This window comes from Propithecus coquereli, unplaced genomic scaffold (assembly GCF_000956105.1).
Source record: "Propithecus coquereli isolate 6110/MARCELLA unplaced genomic scaffold, Pcoq_1.0 Scaffold1, whole genome shotgun sequence".
Lineage (NCBI taxonomy): Eukaryota > Metazoa > Chordata > Mammalia > Primates > Indriidae > Propithecus > Propithecus coquereli.
Window position 1 is genome coordinate 24,586,932 of NW_012133857.1, and position 24,868 is coordinate 24,611,799.

At 45.1% G+C, this 24,868-nt stretch overlaps 1 protein-coding gene across 1 annotated transcript in view; it reads left to right on the forward strand.

The window, feature by feature from the left end:
* Positions 1-24,868, forward strand: part of PTPRG (protein tyrosine phosphatase, receptor type, G) — a 703,838-nt gene that overhangs the window by 564,637 nt on the left and 114,333 nt on the right. Inside the window, exon 8 of the mRNA XM_012665722.1 lies at positions 4,486-4,678. Within this exon, the coding sequence (XP_012521176.1) occupies positions 4,486-4,678 (193 nt within the window). The remainder of the gene's footprint in view (positions 1-4,485; positions 4,679-24,868) is intronic.

The window sequence follows — 24,868 nt, forward strand, 5'->3', positions numbered from 1 at the left end:
GAATCCTGCCGAGGCCTGTGTGTGTGGGGCATGGGGTGGCTGAGCTCATGCAAAACAGAGTCACGCAGACCTAAGGTTCTAATCTTCACTTCCCCTTAGTTCCTGTGTGACCTTGGGCATGTTACTTAATGCCTCCAAGCCTGGTTTTCCTTATTAGTCAATAATGCTAATACTAATGCTAGTATTAATTATTATAGTATCACTAACCTTATGGGATTTCTGTGAGGATTAAGAGAAAGTGCGTAACACTCTTAGCACAAGGCCTTACATATAATAAGTGCGCAGTAAATATGAGCCGCTAGTGTTAATGCTATAATAATAGTGTTATTAGTAATGTTACTTTAATGTTTTAAGCTAAAAAGAAGTTAGAAACCAAAATAATGTCTATAAAGTACTTAACAAAGTAGCTGGCACATAATAGGTTGGATCAAAATCAGTTATAAGGAAGAAAAGGAGGAGAAAGCATATATCTTACAATTGTAACCTTGGAGTACAAACATATTAATAGTTACTACATTTCTCATAAAACAATAATAATAGCAATAGTAGTGATAATAACACTTATGAGCACCTGCTGTGTGCCAGGAATTATTCCAAATGCTTTATATGTATGGTAACTCATTGAATAGTTACAAAAACCACATGAAGCAGGTAATGCTGTTATCTTCATTGTACAAATAAGGACATTAAAGCACAGAAAGATTAAATAATTTGACCAAGATCACATATTCAGGAAGTAGGGTTTAAAAACAGGACTTTGAATCCAAGTAGCAAGAGTAAGCATTTCGAATTTGCAGAATTAAACACAGGTCAGATCATTAGGGCCCCACAGTTAAGAAGGGGAGGCTGTTAAAAAGTATTAAACAGAGGCATGACACGATCTCATGTACGCTGTTATAGATCACTGTGTAGCTGCTAACCATATCTAGACAGGTCAAACAGATTAAGCACCAAACATGTTGACCGGTCAGAGGCCGAGAGAGACACAACTTTGTACAGTTTGTTCTCTGGCTCTGGCATTGCACAGGACTTCCGTGTTGCACAGCCCTAGGGGCCACCTTCTCGTGGTGGTCTTTTGGCATCCTTTGGAATCAAATAGGTGGAGGTCCAAGGCAAGGGTGAGGGTCAAGGGGCAGCTTAAAGCAGCTGTGTAATGATGCATCAGTAGATTTCTGGCCCAGATGATCCCGGCTCATCTGCCAAAGTGAGAAATGCAGACTCCTTTCACCAAGCCAAGGATCGTGGAGGTCTTTACTCACTGACCAAGCACGCCAGTTACCAAAGAGGCCGCTGGCAATCCTCATTCGACTTAGAGAAATGATTGGGTTTTAGTAAATGCCCACCAGCCTACCGAAGGACATCTGATGAGCTTGTTCTCCTTTTCCTCTTTTGTGTGACTGTCAAGCAAAGCTATGATCCAGTTGACAATATAATATTGTTCAGGTCATCAGTGCACTCTCAGAACCATCACTTCCTTCCTTCAAAATCTTTGGGCGAGTTGAGTTAATGACAAGGAAGCCGCCGAGCTTTTAAGCCATAGCATGTCATTAAGCTGTAAGAGCAATTTAAGCGAAAGCATTTTTGTGTTAAATTCAGAACCTGCCTCTTTTTACAGTTATATGACTCGTTCTTTCCTGAGGCATCAGAAATAAACTTTTTCGGAGAACTAAATGCTAGCTGTGGAAGAAGCAAGTATTCTAGAGAATAAATAAACCTCAGCGTCTATTGCTAAGACAGCCTCCCAGGCCTTTCTTTTCTGGCATCTCAGAAATTAAACTGTTTCAGGGCAGACAGTTATCTCTTCCAGAGAATTTCCAGTCTAACTTGCTGTGTACGGCAGCCCAGTCCCTTCTTTTAAAAATCACCCTGAAAGTCAAGGAATTCCACCTTGTATTCAACTCATGTCTTCTAAGGCTTTAATTTAAGCCAGTTCCTCTTCTCTGGCCTTCTCTGGACATGGAGAAGAGCTGGTCAGCATCTTCTACATACAGGGGCCTTTAATCAAATTACTCCTTATTCGCCTTGTCTTCAGGCTAAACAATTCCACTTCCTTTAACCTTTCCTCACAGGATTTCTTCTCCGTCCTTTTATTCGTTTCGGTTTGTCTTTCCCTGGACTGTCTCCAGAGGGTCTTTGTTCATTCCTTTCATAGAATTTGAAGACGTTATTTTCTCTTAGAAAATCAGAAATCTGCTCTCATTTTTTTTGATGCATTCATTTCTGATTCGGGGAGTCCTGCCAAGTGAGTCCACATCACTAGGTAGAGGTAGATTTTTTCAACATCTTTACTGGTCTTCATCTGAGTGGGTCGCATTTGGACAGAGTGAGCAGTCCAGTTTTCTGAATTTTTCTGTCATTTATTGCCTTTTTCTCTTTGCTAAAAATAAGAAGGAACAGCAGAGAGAAAAATGGGAAGGAAGGCAAATTCTGTATGGAAACTGTATGAGCTGTAAGAAGTGAAAAGACTCACCCTGCTTGAGAGAGAGAGGGTCCTGGGTCCTGTCCCTGTTTATTATCTTAACGAAAAAGCAGGAAAGGTTTCATGCTTTATTATGACTTTACGTAAGCGGTAGAGTTGGAGGGGAGGTAGAATGATAGGCGAAACCACATACTGAAATGATTTTTGTTGGCTAAAATCACTGTGTGAATTTATCACTTTCTCATGCAAAAGAGAGGGAGTTTCTAACTGTTTGGAAGCAGGTCATTTTCTGTGTCATTCTCTGAGGCCATTTGAGAAACATTGGAGTTAGCTCCAGGCTTCAAGATGACCACCCAGAATTGGCAGAAACTCAGGTAGTGATTCCTCTTTTTTATTTTACACAGTGGTGTTAGGTACCCTGTGGCTCCCCAAAGCCCAGGGCAGTCACTCAATGCCTGCTTGGAGCCGACTTTCTAACACCTTTCCACCTTGTCATTCTCTCCTTCAGAAACCGTTCTCATTTGGCACCTGAGGAGCCAGATGTGCCAGAAACAGTTCATTCATCTTTCTCTTCCTCGTGCCATTTTCTTTTCATACCTCAAGGACGTAGTATTTTTGGCAGCTGGGCATTTCAGATTACAGTTCATTTCTTTGGTGACAAGAATAAACTTTGTGACCCTTTGAGAACAAGTCTCTGTCACCCAATCACTGCTCCATCCCTCATATATAATAGAATGACCTTTTTTAATGATCAGAATGTTGACAGCCACAAAGAATGCCTTTTGTTAATAGAAATATGATCCTGGAGCCCTGTTTTCTTTTTCTTTGCTTTCCCTGAGAGTTTGAGCAGCAGTCTTATGGAAGGTGTTTCTTTTTTTTTTTTTTTTTTTTGTGTGACAGAGTCTCACTGTGTTGCCCAGGCTAGAGTGCCGTGGCATCTCCCTCGCTCACAGCAACCTCAAACTCCTGGGCTCAAGAAATCCTCCTGCCTCAGCCTCCCGAGTAGCTGGGACTACAGGCATGCGCCACCATGCCTGGCTAATTTTTCTATATATTTTTAGTTGTCCAATTAATTTCTTTCTATTTTTAGTAGAGACGGGGTCTCGCTCTTGCTCAGGCTGGTCTCGAACTCCTCAGCTCAAACAATCCGCCCGCCTTGGCCTCCCAGAGAACTAGGATTACAGGCGTGAGCCATCGCGCCCGGCCAGGTGTTTCTTAATAATAATGATAGCCTCTAATCTTTATGGAGGGCTTGCAGTGTACTAAGTAATTTACATAGATTTTAATCTTTTCAACAATATTATAAGATAGGTACTATTATTATATGTTTTATGGTTGAGGAAACTTGAAAAAGCTTGTCCATGATTGCTCATGTGGTAAATGTTGAACTCGGGCAATTTAACTTGCAGGTCATGCATTTAGCATCTTGGTGACTTTGCTGAATTTGATTCCTAGTGTGTCAGAGGATGCTGGCTAATAAGAATTAAATCCCTGATGTTTATCGAGCTCTTACTATGTGCTAGGGCCTGTTTTAAGCACTGAACATGGATTAAATGTTTTGTCAATATTTAAGTTTGACAAAAACCCTATTGGTTAAATACTGTGAGTCTCACCATTTTATTGAGAGAGAATGGAGTCTCAGAGATGTTAAAAACAGCTTGTTCAGGGTCACAGACTGGGTGCATGATGGAGCTAGAATTCACACCCAGGCAGTCTGGCTCCAGAACCTACCAGTTTCACTGTAACTCTATGTTACTATACTAAAGGTCTTTCTTGGGGGGAGGGGTACTGCAGAAAGACTAGGACTCTTGTGTGAGACACAAACTCGGAGAGTTTTAGACAGCCCTCAAATGAAGTGTTTTCCTGGTCAGCTGGCAGGACAGAAACCAGAGCCGGATGAACCTGTCGGCAGTGATTCCAGCAGGCAGCCTCAGGTCCTGCTGGGTTTACCAGCCTTGGCATCGGGCACTTCTTACCGTTTTGTGTTCTTATCACCCCCACCTGTTTGGACCACATGGCTTTTCTAATTGATGTTTTTTTCCTCCCCTCTCTGGTTCTCTGTTCAGCTCGAGGCTTTTTATTCCATCTTCACCACGGAGCAGCAAGACCACGTCAAGTCGGTGGAATATCTGAGAAATAACTTTCGACCCCAGCAGGATCTGAACGACAGGGTGGTGTCCAAATCCGCCGTCCGTGACGCCTGGAACCATGACATGACAGACTTCTTAGAAAACCCACTGGGGACAGAAGCCTCTAAAGGTATATGTGGATTAAGTGCCCTTGCCCAGAGGAAGATTCCTTATCATAAATTACTAAATTAAAAGGAGTTCAAAGCCAGCCAAGAATTGAAACTTGGTGTTAAGTGCATATGTTTCTCTGCTAAAAGAAACTCGTCTGGATGATAAATAGAAGCAGCTGTGGGAAGAACTTCTGTTAGATAGATATGATATTTTGACTTTTGACTAATAATAGATCATTTTCTGCATTTTTTACCTTGTAATTTCAAAACTAACTAGTAGTGTCTAAGCAAAGCTGTTTGAAAAGTTTTTTAACTATTTTCCTGTTGACCAGGCATTTATCTCTGAGCTCATACATTAGGATCTTGGAATTGCTTCCAACACCCCAGTATGGGGCATTTTTACTAACATTCGCCCCAGGCAAGAACTATTAATACAACTCTAGCTTTCACCCCTACTGAAAATTCCTTGCTTTTTTCAACTATTATTTAACGGTTTAATCCTTATATCTGATAAACATGAGTTTATCATTTTCGGGCACCTCAGTCTTTTCCATTTCTATTCTCTCATGTGAAATGAACATGAACTTCTCTCCCAGGAAACTAGAAAGTCTGATTCTACCTTCACACCCCTTCTCTCAGGCTCTGGGATTTGTCATAATTGTGGCACAGAGCTCGGGAAACACTTAGAGCAATGAGGCTGACGAAAGCCCTAGTACTTGGAAGGGAGGAAGGAACAAGAAGGAATTTTCTTCTTTTGGGTGTGAAAAGATGGATATTTCCCAACTCAGTGCTTTCCTTCTTCAAAATTGTGCGCTTGGGTAACGTGGGAAGGGCGTATCTCATTTTTCAACACTGGAAGTAGACTGTGGTATTTTTAGTGTGGTGCGTTGTGTAGGGAGGTTTTGTTTCAAGAGTGCCCCACCCCTAACAAAAGGGACTGGTTTATTGGCATATGAACTTTGCAGGATCAGGGGGAATGAGATTATATTCCACAAATAACTGCATTGGCATGCACTTTGATGATAAGAATGAGCCATTTTCCAAGCTCATGTATCTGAAAAGGAGCTAAAAGAAGAGGAAAAGGAGTTTAAGAATGGAATCATTTCCTTCCTGCCTATGTGATTCTGTTTGAGGTTAGCGAGGAGAAGTGAGTCTGGCCGGGTTCCCTTGAGAAACGGCTGAGATTCAAGTAATTTGGGGCCGGCGCTTTTTGTCAAGGGCATCATTCTCTGGGAACAATGGGAGAATTAAGAAGCTCACAGACCTGTAAAATATCTTAGGTTGGTCTGGCATAGCAAACCTCACAAGGGCTAATTTTTTTTAACCTAGCTAAAAAAAAAATAAGGAAAATGGCCAAAATTGAAGGCCTTATCCCAGGAGGACCTGCCTGGGAAAAGCAAGCCTCTAGGGCATTGACTGTTTTGTGAGAGGTGTACGTAGAGGACATGTAGAGGGGTGAGGAATTTATATCACAAGTGAGTGCAGGATCTAGTAGCTCAGAATTGCTGAAATTATGACAGTTACAAAGCTCTTTGCTGAAAAATGGGCTGAGCATATGATAGATCAGCTGCACGGAGAAAATGCTTGGCCTTTATTATCCAGGAGAGGTAGAGAAGATAATGGTTTCTGTTGCGTTAAATTGTCAAAGTGGGCAAGATCTTCCACCGAACATGCTTTTTCTGAATTTGCCCAGAGCATGGACCCGTCCTTCAATATGGGGAATCTGTTGTTCTTCATCCTACAAGGTTTATTCCAATTATCATAGTGTTCCTTGCTGACTCTTAAGATGTGTGAATATTAAAATGTTTCCTGATCTTTCTAGAGGCATACAGAGAGAGATCTAAGTGCAGTCTTGATTTGTGGTTTTAACATATTATCGGAGAATTACATACATACAGAAAAGTACATGTGTAATACGTGCACAGCTGGATGGATTTTCACAAACTGAACACACCTGAGTAACAAGCACTCGGATCAAGAAACTCATCACCAAAAAACCCCCTACCCCATCCACCTTCTTAAGCACTGTCTGTTCCCAAGGGTAACCACTACCAGCAATTAGCTCTGCCTGTTTGTAAATTTCATAGAAATAGAGTCATCTGGGATGTCCTCTTTTGCATCCTGCTGCTTTTGCTCTGCATTGGTTTCGACAGTTCTCTATGTGGTTACATGTAGTTACAGTTTGTTCTTTTTTATTGCTGAATTCCATTGTGTGACTCTGCCTGTGTTTATTTATTCATCTCAATGTACATGAATATGTAGATTATTTTCAAGTTTTAGTGATTTTGAAAATTCTGAACGTGTCTTTTATGAATATATGGACATACATCTCTATTGAGTATCTACTGAGGAGTAAATGGCTGCATCCTCAAGCACACACACGCTCAGGTTTGGTTATATACTGCCTGACGGTCTCCCAAAGTGATTGGGTGGACCGCTTTACACTTCTGCCAGCAGTGTAGGAAAGGTTCCTATTTTTTTTACAACCTTTTCTTAAAGGCATGATTTACATAGCATAGAATTCAGCTATTGTAAATGCACAATTCAATAATTTTTAGTAAATTGGTAGTTGTGCAAGCATCGCTGCAGTCCTGTTTTAGAACATTTCATCACCACAGAAAGTTCCTTCCTGCCCATTTGCAGTCAGTTCTTTCTCCTTTCCGCAACCCCCAGCAACCCCTGGTGTGCTGTTGTCTTTCACTCGGTGATTTTAACATTTATCCACGTGGTGACATGTGTCAGCAGGTCATTACTTTTTATTGCTGAATAGTATCCCTATTTTTTTTTTTTTTAAATAACAGCTTTATTGAGATTTAACTCATATTCCGAATGTAAGTTCATACTTTTTAAGCGTATACATCAGTGGTTTTTAGTATATTTACAAAGCTGTGCAAACCATCACCACTATTTCCAGAACATTTCCATCATCCCAAAAGGAAACTGTACCATTTAGCAGTCACTCATTCGCTCCCCATTCTCTTCTCTTTCCCCTCCTCCGCCTAGTGCTAGGCAACCACTAATGTACTTTCTGTCTCTATGGATTTGTCTATTCTGGACATTTCATATAAATGAATCATATGATATATATGGCTTTTTATCTATGGCTTCTTTCGCTTAGCATAATAATTCCAAGACTCATCTGTATTGGAGCATGTATCAGAATTTCATTCCATTTTATGGCTAAATAATATGGCACTATATGGATATGCCACATTTTGCTTATCCATTTATCATTTGATGGACATTTGAGATGTCTCCACTTTTTGGCTATTATGAATAATGCTGCTATGAACATTCATGTTCACGTTTTTGTGGGAACAGGTGTTTTCAGTTCTTTTAGGTATAAACTGAGGAGTAGAATTGCTGAGTCATATGGTAACCCTTTGCTTACAGTTTTGAGGAACTGCTAAACTGTTTTCCAAAGCAGCGGCACACAGCTTACGTTCCCATCAACAGTGTATAAGGGTTCCAGTTTCTCTTCATCTTCACCAGGACTTGTTATTGTGCGTCTTTTTTTATTTTAGCTGTCTTTGTGAATATGAAGTAGTTTCTCTTTGTGGTTTTTACTTCCATTTTCCTAATGATTGGTGATGCCTTTCTTTGTTTTTAAATGCACATGTCATGGAACCATAGTCTGAGTGATCAAATGCTGTCCCTCCCTCCCCCATCACAAGAAGACTCAGGTAATTCAACAGCTCTATAGGCCAAAAGCCAGGCACAGATGCTAACAGTCATTCGACAACTTGGAGGGCTTCCGTCATTGACCTCAGAGATATAAACAGTAAAGAACCAGTGCAAGGAAAGAGTCGTTTTCTTTCTCCAGTCTGCTGTAAAACGATTTTAAAAAGGAAAAGGTCGTATTCTGTAATCTTCGAGTAATTCAAAAAGAACAAACCCTGTCTGATTGGCATTCTCTCTCTAGTCATAATTGGAAGCTTTCAATGCCCAGGAAGGCTAAATGTTTTATGCATTCATTGTGCTAATGTCACAGAAGAAAGAAAAATAAATTAATTACATAAGACAGGAGTCATTAAAATTTTTTCGTTAAGGGCCAGATAGTAAATATTTTTGTCTTTGTGACCATGTGGTCTGTGTTGCAATGACATTCGTCCTTGGGTATCTGCAGGGGTTTGGTTCCAGGATCCCCGTGGATACCAAAATCCTTGGATGCTCAAGTCCCTGATTTAAAATGGTATAACGTTTGCATAAAACCTATTCATATACTCCCGTATACTTTAAATCATCTTTGGATTACTTATAATATCTAATACAATGTAAATGGTGGTTTTACTGTACTTTTAAAATTTATATTTTTTATTTTTATATTTTTTGTCATGGCTTTCTTCTTCTAAATATTTTCCATCCATGGTTGGTTGAATCCACAGATGCAGAACCCATGGACACAAGGGCCAAGTGTACCCAACTTTGCATTGTAGCGTGAAGGCAGCTGTAGACAAAAAGTAAATGAATGAGTGTGGAAAATGTCTTCCTGTAAAACTTTATAAAAACAGGTGGCAGATCAGATTTGACCTGAGAACCCCTGCTATAAGGGATGGCTCAGACTAAGTTGGAGAAACGTAAATGGAGAAATCATAGACTTGTTTTAAGGTAAATATTTTCTGTCTGGAAGATGACAGTGGCCATGACTGTGAACTGGTTGGTTCTGCTTTTCTATTGCACTACAAGACCCTGGGACCACCTAGAGATTTATTAACTCGGTAACCACCTACTTACCAATCCACCTTAACACCTGGTCACCTTTCTCATGAAAGGGGTAACCAGAGCCTCAGTTGAGTGAGTCTAGCTCCCTGCCTCCCCCATCCCCTGGCTGTGATCATGAATGGGAGCAGCCCTGTGGTAGGGGGTGAGTTAATGCTCCCCCATCCTGCCCCCGTCAGCAGAATTGGACGTCTTGGAATAGAGAATACAGAATTCAGCCTTTCAGTGCAAGCACGGGAGGCGTGGCCCCATATGACAACAAAGGGAAGAGGGGGAAAATCATCTTAATGTTGTATTCTTGCTGAAGAAAGACTTATAATGGATGTCATCCATAAAAAATATAAAGCTTTAGTTCCAGTAAATGGCAACAATATTTAGGCTTGGTGGATTGTTCAAGGGACGTCCAATTTGCAACTCTGCCCTTTGTCAGTAAATAACTTGGACAGACTTTAGGATTTAATGGGCTGTCATTTCAGTTATTCTGCAACACATCCCGGGCACATGGAAGAGCTTTCCATGATTAAGTGCTGAATACTGTCTATTGTGAAGACTTTTGGAACAGTGAACAGAGAAAAATAACTTTCCTTCCAACAACATGAAACATATGGTTTATTAATTTAACGAAACCTGTTCAAACCACAGTGGAATCAAAACCACTTGATCTGATAATTTGATTTGATGGCTTAATTAAAGTGACACTGCATAATGTAATAAAAGCAAAGGAAATTGAGAGGACACCGTGCTGCCTGCACACCCTCTAGTCTCCTAAGCCGATGCCGTGTTTTTTGCAGAACAGTTTTTACTTCTGCTGATGGAGGGATCTCTTTTTTAGCTGCATTTTCCATACCAAAGATTGCTTCCTGTTTTGGGTAAAAGCAGTTTTAAAGAACATATACCACTGTGTGAGAATGCCTAAGTAACTAGCCTATTTTAAATCTGAATACACTGACAAAGAGCATCACATTTTCCACCCAAATTAGCAAACAAAGAAGTAAGTCCATGATTGCTTTAAAAAAAAAAAAGGTTTAACATTGAAATCATGGTTTTCTGTTATTTTTGGAGAAAATAATGTTCTATTTTCAGTTTACTCATTTCCACTCACCAGATTAATGAGCTTGAATTACTTTATCTTATTAAAAGAAGCTCTGATATGAACACTTAATTCCTTTATAGGCAGCTGCCCTCTCAGAACATCTTCCAAAAAGTTATCTTGTTACTTCCAGAAACTTCAGCACAGAACAGTGCTAACGAAAGTACATTTTTTGTGCAGCCCTCCTAGAGAATTTTTAACCCCCTTCTTTCAAAAACACCATTTGTTTGCCACTATTTTTTAACCTTAAGAATGGTTAAGAGCCAGGCGCGGTGGCTCACGCCTGTAATCCTAGCACTCTGGGAGGCTGAGGCGGGCGGATCGTTCTGAGCTCAGGAGTTTGAGACCAGCCTGAGCAAGAGCAAGACCCTGTCTCTACCAAAAATAGAAAGAAATTAATTGGACAGCTAAAAATATATATAGAAAAAAAAATTAGCCGGGCATGGTGGCGCGTGCCTGTAGTCCCAGCTACTCGGGAGGCTGAGACAGTAGGATTGCTTGAGCCCAGGAGTTTGAGGTTGCTGTGAGCTAGGCTGACGCCACGGCACTCACCCCAGGCAAGAAAGTGAGACTCTGTCTCAAAAAAAAAGAATGGTTAAGAAAGAAGACAAAAAGTAGATCTGTTTTAAGACCTTGGAACATCCTAAGTTCTCATACTTTGGAAGGTCCTGCCATATTGTATCAAACATTTTTAAATGCTCAGGTATCCCATGATTTCTATAATTGTATATAAATATATAAGAGTCGGTATAAGTTGCCTTTGATTGGCTGACATAATGTTGATGTTTTGTAGACATTCAATATAGCATTAACTATTTTTCTTTATATTTTGTAGCCAATAAGTTTTCTTTTCACACGTCAGACAGACATCTTCATCTGCCTTTGAGAAGCTTATTGTACCCAAAGCACCTATGGTTAAAAAGGGTAGGAAGAGGTTTTTGTGTACCAGACACTATGCTAGCTCTCCATTCATATGCTTTATTTAATCCTCAAAACAACCTCTGCCAGGATTCACTTTTCATTCATTAAATATCTGTGGAGTATCTACTCTAAACTAATTCTAGGCACTAGAAATAAAGGTGAACAAAGCAGAGGTCCCTCATCAGGGAGTTTACATTCTAGAGGGGTGAAATAACCAATGATAAGGCTTCACTGTTGTTCTGGAGGAAATCACATCGCTTGTGCACTAAGAGTGGTGGGGCGCGGTGACATGGTGGGGCGGAGCTCTTCCTTGGATGGGGCAGGTGGTGATAAGGAGCCGGCTCTGCAGAGATCTGGAGGGGGGAGGTTGAGTGCAAGGGGGCTGGAGCCAGGGAAACAATGGGGAAGCAAGATCAGAGAAGAGGCTGGGGAGTGGGCAAGAGCAAGCGTAGCAAGGACTTCTCTTGGTAAGGAGTTCAGATTGTGTTCTTACAGTGGCTGGAAGCCTTTGGAGGGTTTTCAGCAGGATTGTGGAATGATCTGGACAGGTGTGTAAACCCATCACTCTGGCTGTGTGTGCAGGGGACTAGCAGTGGGGTCTGCAAGACCTGCAGGAGGCGATAGAAATATTCCAGGTTGGATGTGGATGATCCAGGTAGAAGGTAGAAGCGATTAGTTAGGGATGAATTTTGGAGAAGAGCCTCGGGCATTTACTACAGTTTGCTTGGAGGATGGGTGGGGGTGAATAAAGAAAAATACAGTGTTATTGTTTGTCTTTAACAGCTGAGAGGGGGGCTAAGACTCAGAGTAGGAGCCTTTGAGCCAAGAAGTGGTAGAGCTGAGATGTGAACCAAGATCCTCTTATGTCCAAATGCAGCGTTATTTTCCACCGTTCTTTTCTAGCTTCCGAAAGAATCCACAAGTGGTGGACTGTTTTAGATGTCATCAGGTGGCTTGAACAACACAGTTTATTACTCCTTCCCTGAATAAAAGAACTTTAAAACTAAACATTATCTGTAGGGATCATTATCTGAAGGTACATTATCTGTACCTTCCAAAAAGGAATCACTGGCTCAGTCTTTATCTGCTTGGCTTTATTTATTTTGTCCAGTTATCTTGGGTGCTTGGGGTATAGGCCACTGAAGGCCTGATCAACCCTTTACTGTTAACCTGTTTGTTTACTCAAGTTAGTATCTGAGCCTTCATTTCCTTGTCTCTAAAATAGAGATGGTAATTACACACACCCGTCCTCAGCCTGTGGCCTTTTAAATCAGACAGTCTATGGAATTTGTAGTACTGGGTCTTGGACATGGAAAGTACTCGACAAATAATTGTACTTTCTTGTCTGTAAGACAGCAGTGGCGTCTCTGTATGCTCAGGACAACCTATTGTTTGTAACATGATCATTGGAGCACACATTTCAGGGTAAGCGGGCCACGCGCCCTTCCTGGTGGAAGTGTGAAGCCAGGCTGTTTGAACTTGCTGACCCCTTTCCAGTGAAATCCACAATCTACGGTGCCCACACATCAAGCCCTGTCCCCCTCCCCAGCGTGTCTTGCGCTCCCCTCTCCTTGGCATCCACCGGCCATCCTTCAGTTCAGCAGCTGTTCCCCCTCCCCAGAAGGCCCTTGCCCCACCTCTGTACCCAGCTGACTCCTCCTCAGCCTTCATAGCTCAGCTCAGGAGTCTCTTCCTCAAGGAAGTTGCCTGACTGCGTTGGGCCAGCCACCTGTCCTTTATGGTACTCATCTCACTTGGAATTTTTTACATCCAAGTGTGTGATTTTTTTTCCCCTAATATCTAGCTCTCCAACCACCCTATAGATCTGTGAGGGGTGAAACTGTCTTATTTTTCTCTTTCTCTTTTTTTATTGGACAGAAGGTGCTATGCTCACTGTTGGCTCCTCAGTAAGTAGTGGATTGGATAGATGGATACATGTGTGCATGGACGGATGGGAGGCTGGATGGATGCACGGATGGATGAAGCTAACCCATCCATGCCAGGTGGCCAGCAATAAAAGATTCTCTCCACAAGAGTTGGCACAGTTGGGGCATTTATGATCTAGCCCAGGTTAAGTGCTACTCTCATGTGGGGAACATAGCCCGGCATTTGGAGTAGGATTCCATGCCACTCCCAGTTCCAAAACTCAGAGATGCTCCTGGAATTTGGGAAGCCCTCTTTCACTCTGACCAAAAGACACCTTGGATTGAAGCACTCATTTAAAAAAAAAAAATAACGGTGAGTAGGGTTTTACTCCCTGTCCCAAGGAGTAGCCTAAAAGCAGAGAATGGAGGTACTTAAAGTGTCAGGCCCTGGTGTCGGGACGCTCCCCGACAGAACTGCTGTTACGGCTTTGGAGCAGTTGAGCAGATACTGGTAGCAGACGCCAGGGTCCAGTGATCATTTTCACACTGTATAAATATTACCTAATTGCTTAAGACTCTCTGTCTCCAGGCAGGTAGGCAAAGTTTGATCTTCACGGCCAACTTCACAACCCTCCTACGGCTTCTGCTTTTCTTTACTTGCTAGAAAAATCTTCTTTGACATTGGGTTTATTTGTGTGGGCACCGTGGTGCTCACGAACAGCCATCTGGGAATTAATAATAGAGGCCAACAGAATCCTTCCAGAGCAAGACACTTCCCCTTTCTCACTAACTAGCATTCACAGCCCGTGAAACATGAGGCTGCGAGGAGTTTGCGAGCCTCTCCTCGGAGCCACAGAAGGAAAACAGCTGGGAGACAGACGATTTATCTTCCCCCTTCTTCCCACTCATTATGCCTCAAACAAACCCGAGGTGGTCGAGGTTGTTTTTCTTCAGGTACCTGTCCAGGTACCTTGCTTTCTCACGGCACAGGAAACAGTCTCACCTCCCCGCCCCCTGCGGCCTGAGAATCAAAGAGCAACCGTGAGGACACACAGAAGTGTCCTCTGGAGTCTCTTTTCCTGCTTCCTTCTCAGCACAGCTAGTGGTCGTTAGGGTTGCTGGCTTCACTCCTGGGCGGCTCTCTCCGCTGGGTTTGTGATTCCAAAGCGCCGGCTTGGACTGAAATGAGTGTCTTGGCTGTCACATTTCAAATCTCTGCCCGTGTTGAGAAGGCGCTGCTGCACCTCTGACATTAAATGTTATCAAGTGCACGGAGCCATGCGGTCTCTGCGCTTCTGGGCTGGCACCAGGAAAGGCTTCCCAGAAGAGAGGAGCCTTCTCGGTGAGGAGTATGCTGACCATTTAAAACGGTTGGTTTTCACCCATCAGCTGCAAAGCCCAAGCTCCTCTGAGCGTATGGACTTATTTGCTAGGGGCAGCCAAGAGCCGGAGGTGGCTCTGTCTCTTCCATGTGCTGAATTGGTGATTTCTAACTGGGCCCACTAGGGGGCGATGCCTGGTCCCCATGTGAGTGGCAGGCTCCCGGTTCCCTCTTGGGTCCCCTTGACCAAGCCCTATAGGGGCTGCCCGAGGGCGGTACCCAAGCGTAGGAGACTCAGAAACCATACCATATAGGGCTATCTTTACCAAATGACCAGTGGGTTCAGGTGCCAAATCTGAGTCTCAAAACAAGGTTGGAATCTAAACAATGGAGCACATCCTACCACCCCACCCCCACTCAGCCAGAACCGAGAACAAATTAGAGTGGCAAGTGGCAGGGAAGAAGCAGAGATCCCAAGCTAATAAGATGAATGTCAGGCAAGAGCCAGGACACTACTTCTGTGCAGTGGGTACCATGCCTAGGTGATACCTATTTTTAGGAGATAAATTATTTTAAGGGCCAAATGGAAAACAAATGGAGGTACCTTAACCAGTAAAATCATAATCATCTGGAATCAATTGTTTAAGTAAAAGCCTAGCTAAACCCATTCATGTGGATCACTAGTTGATTTCTTAAAGTAGCTGTTGGGATCACTTATGAAGACAGCTTGTGGGATTTTAGCTGTTAGATGATATTTAGATACCAGTTTTGCATCACTAAGAGCAGCTCTGTTTTAGGGGACCCAACGGTTTCTTCATGATAAAGAGGACTGCAGCATCGTCTCAGCAGTGGGAAATGGGAGACTCAGCCAGAGAAGACCCCACTACAATGCAAGGGCACTGGTCATTCGCCCACCCTAGGTCTGCAGTCTGGTCTCTGGCACAGACCTTCAGTTGGAGCCCGTGGCTAGAGCAAGGCAGCGGGAGAAGGTGGAAGTTTAGAGGCACCATGTGGAAAGCATGCTGTGCTCAGTTAAAGCAGGGTAGGTCCACTTCACTGTCTTGGCAGGAAATCACATCATCGTAAAGTTGAAAGAGAAGGGCCCCAGGGTACGTGGAATCCAGCCTTCCACCCGGCGTCCAAGACGCAGCTGTTATCAAGTCGGGCTGGGAAGATGCATCATCCTGAACTTTGTCACCTCCCTTAGCGCCGAGGTGAACAATGCTCTTTCCTGCACAGGACATGGACCCGTCCCATGGCCTTTAGCTCTCAGAGGAAGAGGGCTATCATGTAGGAAAAAGACTCCAAGGAGGTAAGAGAGGTCAGGAATAGCATAATGTGGGAAAGTCAAAACCACATGCTTGGAGGACTAGAGAGTTGCATTCCTGTGTCTGCCTCCCCAAATGGTGCCTGTTGTTTTCGGAGCCTGGAGCTTGGTTCCGTGCATAGCAGAGACAACCAACGGGATAAGAAGGAGTTTTCAAATTTGCTGTCTTCCATGGTAATTGCAACACAGAGCAGCATCTCATAAATACTCTCTTCTTTGCCGAGAAACTGAAATGTGATTCGGGGCTTTTTCGTGGAAATAGAGGAGATGCCCCATAGCATGCGTGGCATAGGGAAAAAAGTCCATAGGTTACATCAGTGAAGACAGCATGGATTTAAAACTTGAAAGCAGTTGTCCTAGCACTTGGCAGAACATGGGGGCGACTGAGCACCAGGGTCTCCCACATCAGAAGAAGGTGGCCCTGCAGCAAAGTCTGGCCCCTGGAGCCAGACCCAACCTAGGGTGGACCCCTGCTCCAACACTTACTCGCTTTGAGACCTAGCCTTGGACTACGCTCTTCCTCGTTCTCTGCTTGCCAGCTACTCTAGTTTCCTTCCCAGTTTTTCCCATCGCAGGGCCTTTGCACAGCTGTTTTTTCTATGTGACATATTCAAGCCTCCTTCCTTCCTTCCTGCTCACTTTATGAACATCTTCTCATTGTTCAGATTTCAGTTCAAGCATCATTTTTGCTCAGTAAGTCTTCCCTAACCAACCCTCCAAGGCTAGTCAGGGTCCCTTATTAAACCTTTATACAGAGCTACTATAATATAGTCCTTAAAAACATGTAATTATATATTCATTAGTGCTAGGAACATTGAACCTTTTTGGTGCCATGGACCCCGTTAGCCATCTGATGAATCCTGTAGATCTCTTTTCATATTGATAGTTCTATTAATAGATGCATAAAGTAAAATACAGTAGATTACAAAGGAAGCCAGTTATCTTCAGATATTATAAAGTATTTTTTAATTGCGATATTCTAATTTATCTGCTTCTTGATGAAGGCATTAAATTACAAGATCCAGCAGCGGGTCTAATAACCATTTTAATGTTGAAATAATGATGAATATGAAGGAAATTTTGAAATGCAATTGACCCTTGAACAACACGGGGTTAGGGGTGCCACCCCCCACACAGTCAAAAATCCTTACATAACTTTCGAGTCTCCAATAACTTAATTACTAATAGCCTGCTGTTGACTGGAAGCCTTACCAATAACATAAACAGTCAACACATGTTTTGCGTGTTATATATATTATAGACTGTATTATTACAGTAAAGTAAGCTAGAGAAAAGAAAATGCCATGAAGAAAATCATAAGGAAGAGAAAATATAGTTACTATTCATTAAATGGAAGTGGATCATCAGAAAGGTCTCCATGCCCATCATCCTCACGTTGAGTAGGCCAAGGAGGGGGGGTTAGTCTTGCTGTCTCAGGGGTGGCAGAGGTGAAAGGAAATCTGCATATAAGCGGACACGCGCAGTTCAAATCCATGTTGTCGAAGGGTCACCTGTATTGGCAAACCCCTATAATCTAACAGGAATATATCTCTGATTTCTAAAGGTGATGTCACACAGGGCCCGCTAACACGACTGCAGTTTGTTGCCAACATTCAACATGTAAGGAAGTTCTACATTTTAGTTAGAGATTAGTGAAAATTTTTAAAGTGTACTTTTTTTTTATCGAAGTGTACGGACTTCTGTGAATTCTCTCCAGAGCCCCTAAGGAGCCCCAAGTTAAGAACTGTTTTGGGGAGATGTCTGTTCTCACACTGGACCATAATCTCCAGAACATCGGGGGCCTTGTCACCTGTGTTCACCTTTATCCCTAGTTCCTGGTCAAGGGCCTGCATATAGCAGGTGCTCAGTAAATATTTAACAATAGCTATTTCTTACAGTGCACTTGCTGTATGTCAGTCAGTGTGCATTTGTGCATTTCATGCATTTATCTCAAAAGCTTTCACCCAAGCTTTATCCAAGACCACTCAGCTGGTTTGTCTAGAACTGAAGCAGTCTGACCCCAGGGAGAGAGTAAGTGAATGAATGACCCTCTTAGATCTAAGTCTCCTAAGCAAGGGTGATGGAGCCAGCAGCCCCAGAGAATTACATTGATGATTCGATGACATAATTTGTGAAATGCACTAACTCAGCCCAGAGCCAGGCTCATCATATAGGACTTATTACTGTTGATATGTCAGCACAGAAGGCACCAAGCTAGGGCCTTGGGGATGGTGCCCCCCGACCACTGCATGTTATTTCCAGCATCCCCACGGCAGCTTGAGGGACTGTGAGCTCAGCATGGTTTCCAATGGGTGAAGACTGATGATTGGGCTGTGTCCCGTTTTAGAGGGACTTGAAGGAGTTGCAGGTTGCTCTGGAAATTGTCAAGAGAGCCCATACCCTCATGTGTCATTGAGAACAGAGAAGGGGGCAGGGGTAGGGTGAGGGAAAAGGGAGTGGGAAGAAAGCCTTGTGTGCAAAGGATTGTTAACCTGCTGAGGCTGGATGCAGAGGGCCTACAGGGCTTTCACCTTTTAAGCACTTGGATTAGCTCTCCTGACATCTGTATTACCATTGTGCAGATAGGAAAACAGATGGGGGAAGCATATGGGGAACACACACAACCGTCCCACTCTGTTTCCTTGGCCCAACCCAGCGACATGGTCTCTCTGGAGCCCAGTATCTTCATCTGTCATGGGAGGGGGGGTGAACCCCGCCTCTTGGGTTCAGTTATCGTGCTTGTGGATGGTCTGAGACGGATGCACGGAGCCTGGCCCAGGGTATCATGCACTTGGGAGCTGGCAGCTCCAACTAGGTCAGATTCAGATGTAACTCCAAAAATGCTGGTGCTGCAGTCCTGCTTTGAGACCATCATTCTAGATCTTTCCTCAGTGGGGTTTGCCCTTCATGAGCTCTTGGCTGGGGAGCGGGGAGGCAACACCCAGAACACTGAGATTCCAGGTTTGAAGTCCCACGCGGTCTGCTGTGGGGCTCTGTGTTTCCCTCGACCTCTCTGATACAGCCCTTCAAAAGAAGAAATCCCTCCCAGAGCCCACGTCTTTGGAAATTCCCCATAAAGGATTCCACATTCGAGGGTTCTTGAACTGGCTGAGCCGGGATGATAAAGAAGTGACAGGCATTTAAGCAATCTGAGGCAAGGCTGGGTTCTGTTCCACCTGACTGGTTCTCCCCAGCTTTTAAGAGGAGATAGTTCCTGCCCCCTCCCTGCCAGTGCCAGGCGGTCCCTCGGGAGAAGGCATGTCCCCGCAGTCCTCTGCTGGCGTAGGTGGAGCTGGTCCCTTGGACACCACCGGTGTGTGCTGTCGTGCTCCCCGCCCCCCGCCACCCCGGAGGCAGCAGTTTGATTTCTGTTGACAAGCATCATGAAATAGTGAATCTGCACCACGTTGCTTTGTTTGAGCAGTACTGTCTCTTTGCCTCCTGATCGATATTTGGCCAGTTGCCTTCAGGTGTGAAACTCAGAGGGGACAGGTGCTAAGAGAAGGCCCCAGGGAGGAGCCTTACCCTCCAAATAGTTTAAGGTGCCTGGCAATGGTATCACCTTGCAGACAGAGCATAGCACATTAGCTTGTCTAAAGCCCAAAATGAAAAAGATGGGGTGGGGGAGGGCGGACAGGGGACCTACCATTTACTTGTGGAACCACTGAGAAAATATCCTTGACATTGATTTAGGATCAGAGGCCCCTGGGTGCTCTGCTAGAAGCCTCTTCATTATTTAACGAAGCCTGGGATCATAATTAAAGGTGGTTCGGAGTGAAGGCAGAAGCTCTCAGAGCTGGCAACAAGCATCATCCCAGATGCCTGTGAGAAGCAATCAGACACCGGTGGGAATGTAATCAGGCCACTGAGAAGGCGAAGGCTGATGTCAAAAGCACCTCTCAGGGGACATCTGTGTAGAGATCCGGGTGTGGCGCCTCTCGAATGGTTAAAAGGCTGCGGTTTTGTGCACAAGGACATATCAAGCAGTCTGGCAGACTCCTGTGTTAGGTGCAGTTTGCAATGGCCATGTCAAGGGTAGGAAAAGTGCAAATATTGAACACCTGCAGTATGCCTCTGAGAGTGCTCCTAGTGCTTGTTCTAGACCAAAAGAAAACTCACCTGGCCTTGGGGGCTGGGCAGCCGCAGGTGAAGAGGGCTGGGAGAGGCGATGGGGAGTAGTAGGGATTGTGGCAAAAAACCTGTGAGCACACACTCCCAGTCTGACAGAGATGGTTGCTCTGCTGCTCCAGCTGACTGCTGCCATGTGTGGATACAGGCTCGAGTTTAAAAATCCAGATTTATATGTAAAATACATCAATTTTTAAAAACACCATGCAAGCCGTATAGCTTGCCCCTGTATGCACCATTACGCCTGAGGGCCACAACTTTTCGTTTATCTAAAATGTTCCCTGTAATCCTCCCCCCAATCCTGTGAGGAAGTTAATTGCTGGACCCTACTCACCCATTTCACAGATGAGAACATAGGGGTCTGTATGGGTCTGGCTCCAAAGCCCACACTTTCTTTATTATACCAGCTCTTCCAGACTTATCCATAAAACACCACAGTGCTGCTCTTTTGTTTTATATTTGGCCTTTTGAGGGAAGTTTTGTTTGAAAGAAGGGTTTCCATCACTTAAAAAGTAAGCAGGACATCGGGAGCATGGGCACAGTGGCTCGTTTGCACGCATGCCTTGGCCCCCACCGCTGAGCATTCTGGGGTCTTTGTTGCCTCCATAGACTAAATTCATCTTCTGATTGGCAGACATCCTGTACAGAAGGTGTGAGTTAGAGACTGGAGACAGGATCCTCACACACACTTGAGGCTCCTGAATGTGACTGCAGGAATGAATGGTGTGGCACTGATTGTGCAGATGAAACATCGTCAGTCCTGACCAAAGAGTACAATACCTTCCCTCGTTCTGACAAGGAAATGTGAGCCCCTGCCATGGGATAAAGAGCTTCGTGCCTGCTTCCCGCCCTGGAGGTGCTTATAGCTCGGTCAGAGGGACAGAGGGGCGGGCAGATGGTGGGGACGTGTTTGATGGGCGCTGTGAGGTGGGAGGAGAGAGGGTGCAGAGGTCACAGTGCCCCATCGGGCACGAAGGGGAAGCAGGACGTTGAATCCTACCTTCGCGGAGGCTGCGGTGGGGGCTGGCCAGAGGTGGGTGAATGAGGAGGAGAATGGAAAGCCATGAGGTTGGAAACATGGAAGGGGATCATGTCACACAGGACCTGTGGACCAGGGGAAAGACTGGATTCTATTCCACGTACAGCTAGTGTGCATTCATTCAGCAAATACTTAGGGAGAGCCACTTTCTTAGACCCAAGGATAACATTTGACACAAGACAGAAAAGGTGCCATCCTCATGGAGCTTCTCTCTAGTGGGGGAGGCAGATTATTGCAGATAGTCAATGAAGTCAATAATATAATTCCACCACGTGGTAGTAAGTGCTAGGGAGAATCTAAGCTCTGTGAAGCAGCAGGCCTGTCACAGGCTGTACTGAGGGGCAGGATTCGGTGTCAGGAATACAAGTGCAGGCCTGGTGGTTCATGCCTGTTATCCCAGCACTTTGGGAGGCTGAGGAGGGGAATCGCTTGAGCCCAGGAGTTGGAAACCAGCACGGGCAACATAGGGAGACACCGTCTCTATTAAAAAAAAATTAGCCAGGTCAGTGGTATGGACCTGTAGTTCCAACCACTCCTGAGGCTGAGGCAGGAGAATCACTTGAGCCCAGGAGTTTGAGGTTGCAGTGAGCTATGATGATACCACTGTACTCTAGCCTGGGCGACAGAGCAAGACCCCATCTCAAAAAAAATAAACAATACAAATGCAGTCGATAACCATGTTTCAAGTAAGGTTTGGCCTCCCTTTATCTTCTAAGTCTGGGATTAGCAAGCCACTGATCCATGGGCCAAAACTTGCCTTTCACCACCTTTTGTGTAGCCATAAGCTAAGGATTTAGGTTTTTATATTTTTAAACAGTTGAAAAAGATCAAAAGAATATTTCGTGACACAGGAAAATCATATGAAAGTGAAATTGTGTCCATAAATAAAGTTTTATTGGAGCATAGCCACGCTCATTCACTTTTACATAGTATCTGTGCTGCTTTGTGCTTCAGAGTCACAATCAGTGGTGGCAATAGAGACAGTGCAGCACACAGAGCTGAAAACATTTCCTCTCTGGCCCTTTACAGACAAAGTTTGCCAATCTCTACTCTAGGTCCTCCTAGTACTCTGCACGTGCCTCCTCCAAATCCGGCCCCATATGCCTAGAAAAACGCTCACTGCTCAGGCTGGGCAGTAGAGAAAATGCTCTTCCTCTAGGCCAGGTGGGACTTCTCAGCCTGCGAACCTGTGGTCTGATGTGCTGGGACAAGCACGGGTCTTTGGAGGCCCCTCAGTTCTGGAATTTCCTTCCTGGCTTGTGATCCCGTTACAGTGAGTCCAGACCTACCTCCTTTGAGAGGTTAATTCAGTATTTTTTAATGCATTGATGCAATGGGAATCTCTACCTTCATTCAAGACAGTGATACCAAGCTCTGTTTATTGACAAGGAAATATATCAATGAATTAAAGAGTGAAACACAACAACAAAAAGTTATAGTGCCATACCTGTCCTGTGCCATTTACATTAAGTTGTGTGTATGTACTTTCACGTGTGTATGAAGAGATAGATACGTGCGTGTTGGACCCCTAGAATGTTCACAGTGCTTATCTCTGGGCCCCCTGGGGTTTGGGGTGATTTTTTTTTTTCTTTTGACTTTCTTCTTCTTACTTTTTTGGACTACTTGGGTTTCTTTTTAAAAATCATTAACAAGGGCCGGTGGCGCGTGCCTGTAGTCCCAGCTACTCGGGAGGCTGAGGCAGGAGGATCGCTTGAGCCCAGGAGTTTGAGGTTGCTGTGAGCTAGGCTGACGCCACGGCACTCTAGCCCAAGCAACACAGTGAGACTCTGTCTCAAAAAAAAACAAAAAAAATCATTAACAAGAATCATCTTAATCCACATAGAAAACCCCAGCTATTTTCATTTCAAAAAGTAAATAAGAACGATTGCATCTGTATGTGGGTGACAGAATTATTTATGTGGCTATGATGCGACTTCTGGAGAGACGCATCCCGCACAGCTCACCACGGACTGGAGCAGGGGAGTGGAGGGCTTCTGAAGAGGGAAGATAAATAAGAACACAGTAGGAGGTGAGAAAAGATGTAGAAGTTGGGAAATCTGACATGGTCATCATTATGAAATATAGAAGCTTCCCAATATATAAATCTCCTTTCTTCGTTATTAGTATTTGGAAAGATGGGGGTGTAACCGTTTCCTGATCTTCCCCCCAATCCCCCCACGTTCTGTCTTCAGAAACTATTAATAGAAGCCTCTAAGTTGGGGTATTTAAAAATAGTAGGCTGGCGCCACCTAGTGCCCGTGCTCTGTCATCTCGCCCTCGGCACCTCTGTGGAATCCTCCCTTCAGATTCTTTGTTTGATGTCCCCGCTCTGGTGGCATTTGCCCAGCAGGCAGCGCGATGCCTCCCGGGGTTCGGCGGGGCAGTAGGAATGCCTCGTTAGTTTATCCCTTCCTTCCTGTCTCAGTCGCACACAGTGCATCTCTCCGACCGAGCCAGGCTTTGGCAGTCGAAGAGCAAAAGGTTGCCACCCTGTCAAAACCAATCTCTGCGTTTCTCCGGCAGCTGGGCCCTTAAAGCTGGGCCGCGCTTCTCTGGCAGGAAAGCCGTGCTGCTCCCCAGGGCTGCCTTGGGTTTGGGGATCCTAGGTAGGGAGTAGGGGAGTCTGGCTCTGGGCGGGTTGCTTGGCATTGTGGGTGGGCTCCACGAGGTGCCAGCCGGTCAGAACCAAGCCACGGTCCCCTTGACCTGTCTCTAGCATGTGCTCCTGCTCACCCAGCTCCTGCACCCACACCAGAAGGTCCTCCTCACTGCCTCCCTCTCACACCCCTCCCCAGCCCGCACATCACCAGGCCTCTCGGTCTCACCTCTCAGCTGGGAGCTCTGGAACCTGCCGCTCCTCCCTGGTCCACCAGCCACTAGTAGTCTGCAGCGCCTCCTAACAGGCCCCCTGCACACTTGGCTTCTCTGAGCCTGCTACACACAGCTGAAGCTCAGGGGATCTCTGGATAGTGGCAACCTGATTGTGTCATTCTCGGGCTCAGATCTTTCCAGTGGCTTCCAAGGGCTCATGGGAGAAAGGCCAGAATTTGAGTCTGGCCCCTGAGGCTTCTCGCTCCAGCCGCACCTGGCACCGCGCCTGCCTGTCTTCTCTGTGCCTTGCCCCAGCTCCTCGGGCCTTCCTCCTGCAGTCCCTTTGCCTGCCCTCCCTCCTTTCCGGCTCCCACCCGCTCATCTCCACGTGGCTCTCTGTTACGTGGACCTTCCTCAAGGGAGCCTTCCCTGGGTGCCACAGCCCAGGTCAGAGCCGCCTCTAACATGCCTGGGAGACACCGTGCACCTCCCCTCCTCCCATCCGGCCCGGCCTGGCGCGCAACACCCGCTCTGCGTGTGCGACTCTTTGGTGAGTCCCCGTTTCCCCTTTTAGCCTGGAGGTTCTCAGCCAAAGGCAGTTGGCTCCCCAAGGGACATGTGGCAACATCTGGAGACATTTTTGTCATCACAGTGGACGGAGGGTGGGAGTGGTGCTACTGGCATCCTTTGCTCGGAGGATCACCCCTAGGAGCAAAGAATTGTCTGGCTCGAGGGGTCAGTGGTGCCGAGGCTGATAAACCCTGCTTCGGACCACAAGCCCCATGGATGCAGGGACCACGGGCACTGGGGCACGGACACCCCGAGGAAGAGCATATTTAAAGGCTGACTTGAAGCTCTCAACACTTTGCTAAGTCTGTCCATGGATAGAGCCACCGTGTCCCTCAACGCCTTCCAACTGTGAGGAATAAGAGGATGAATTAGCCTAAACTGTCCTTGTACCCCACAGTCGGATAATGACACGGGGTCTG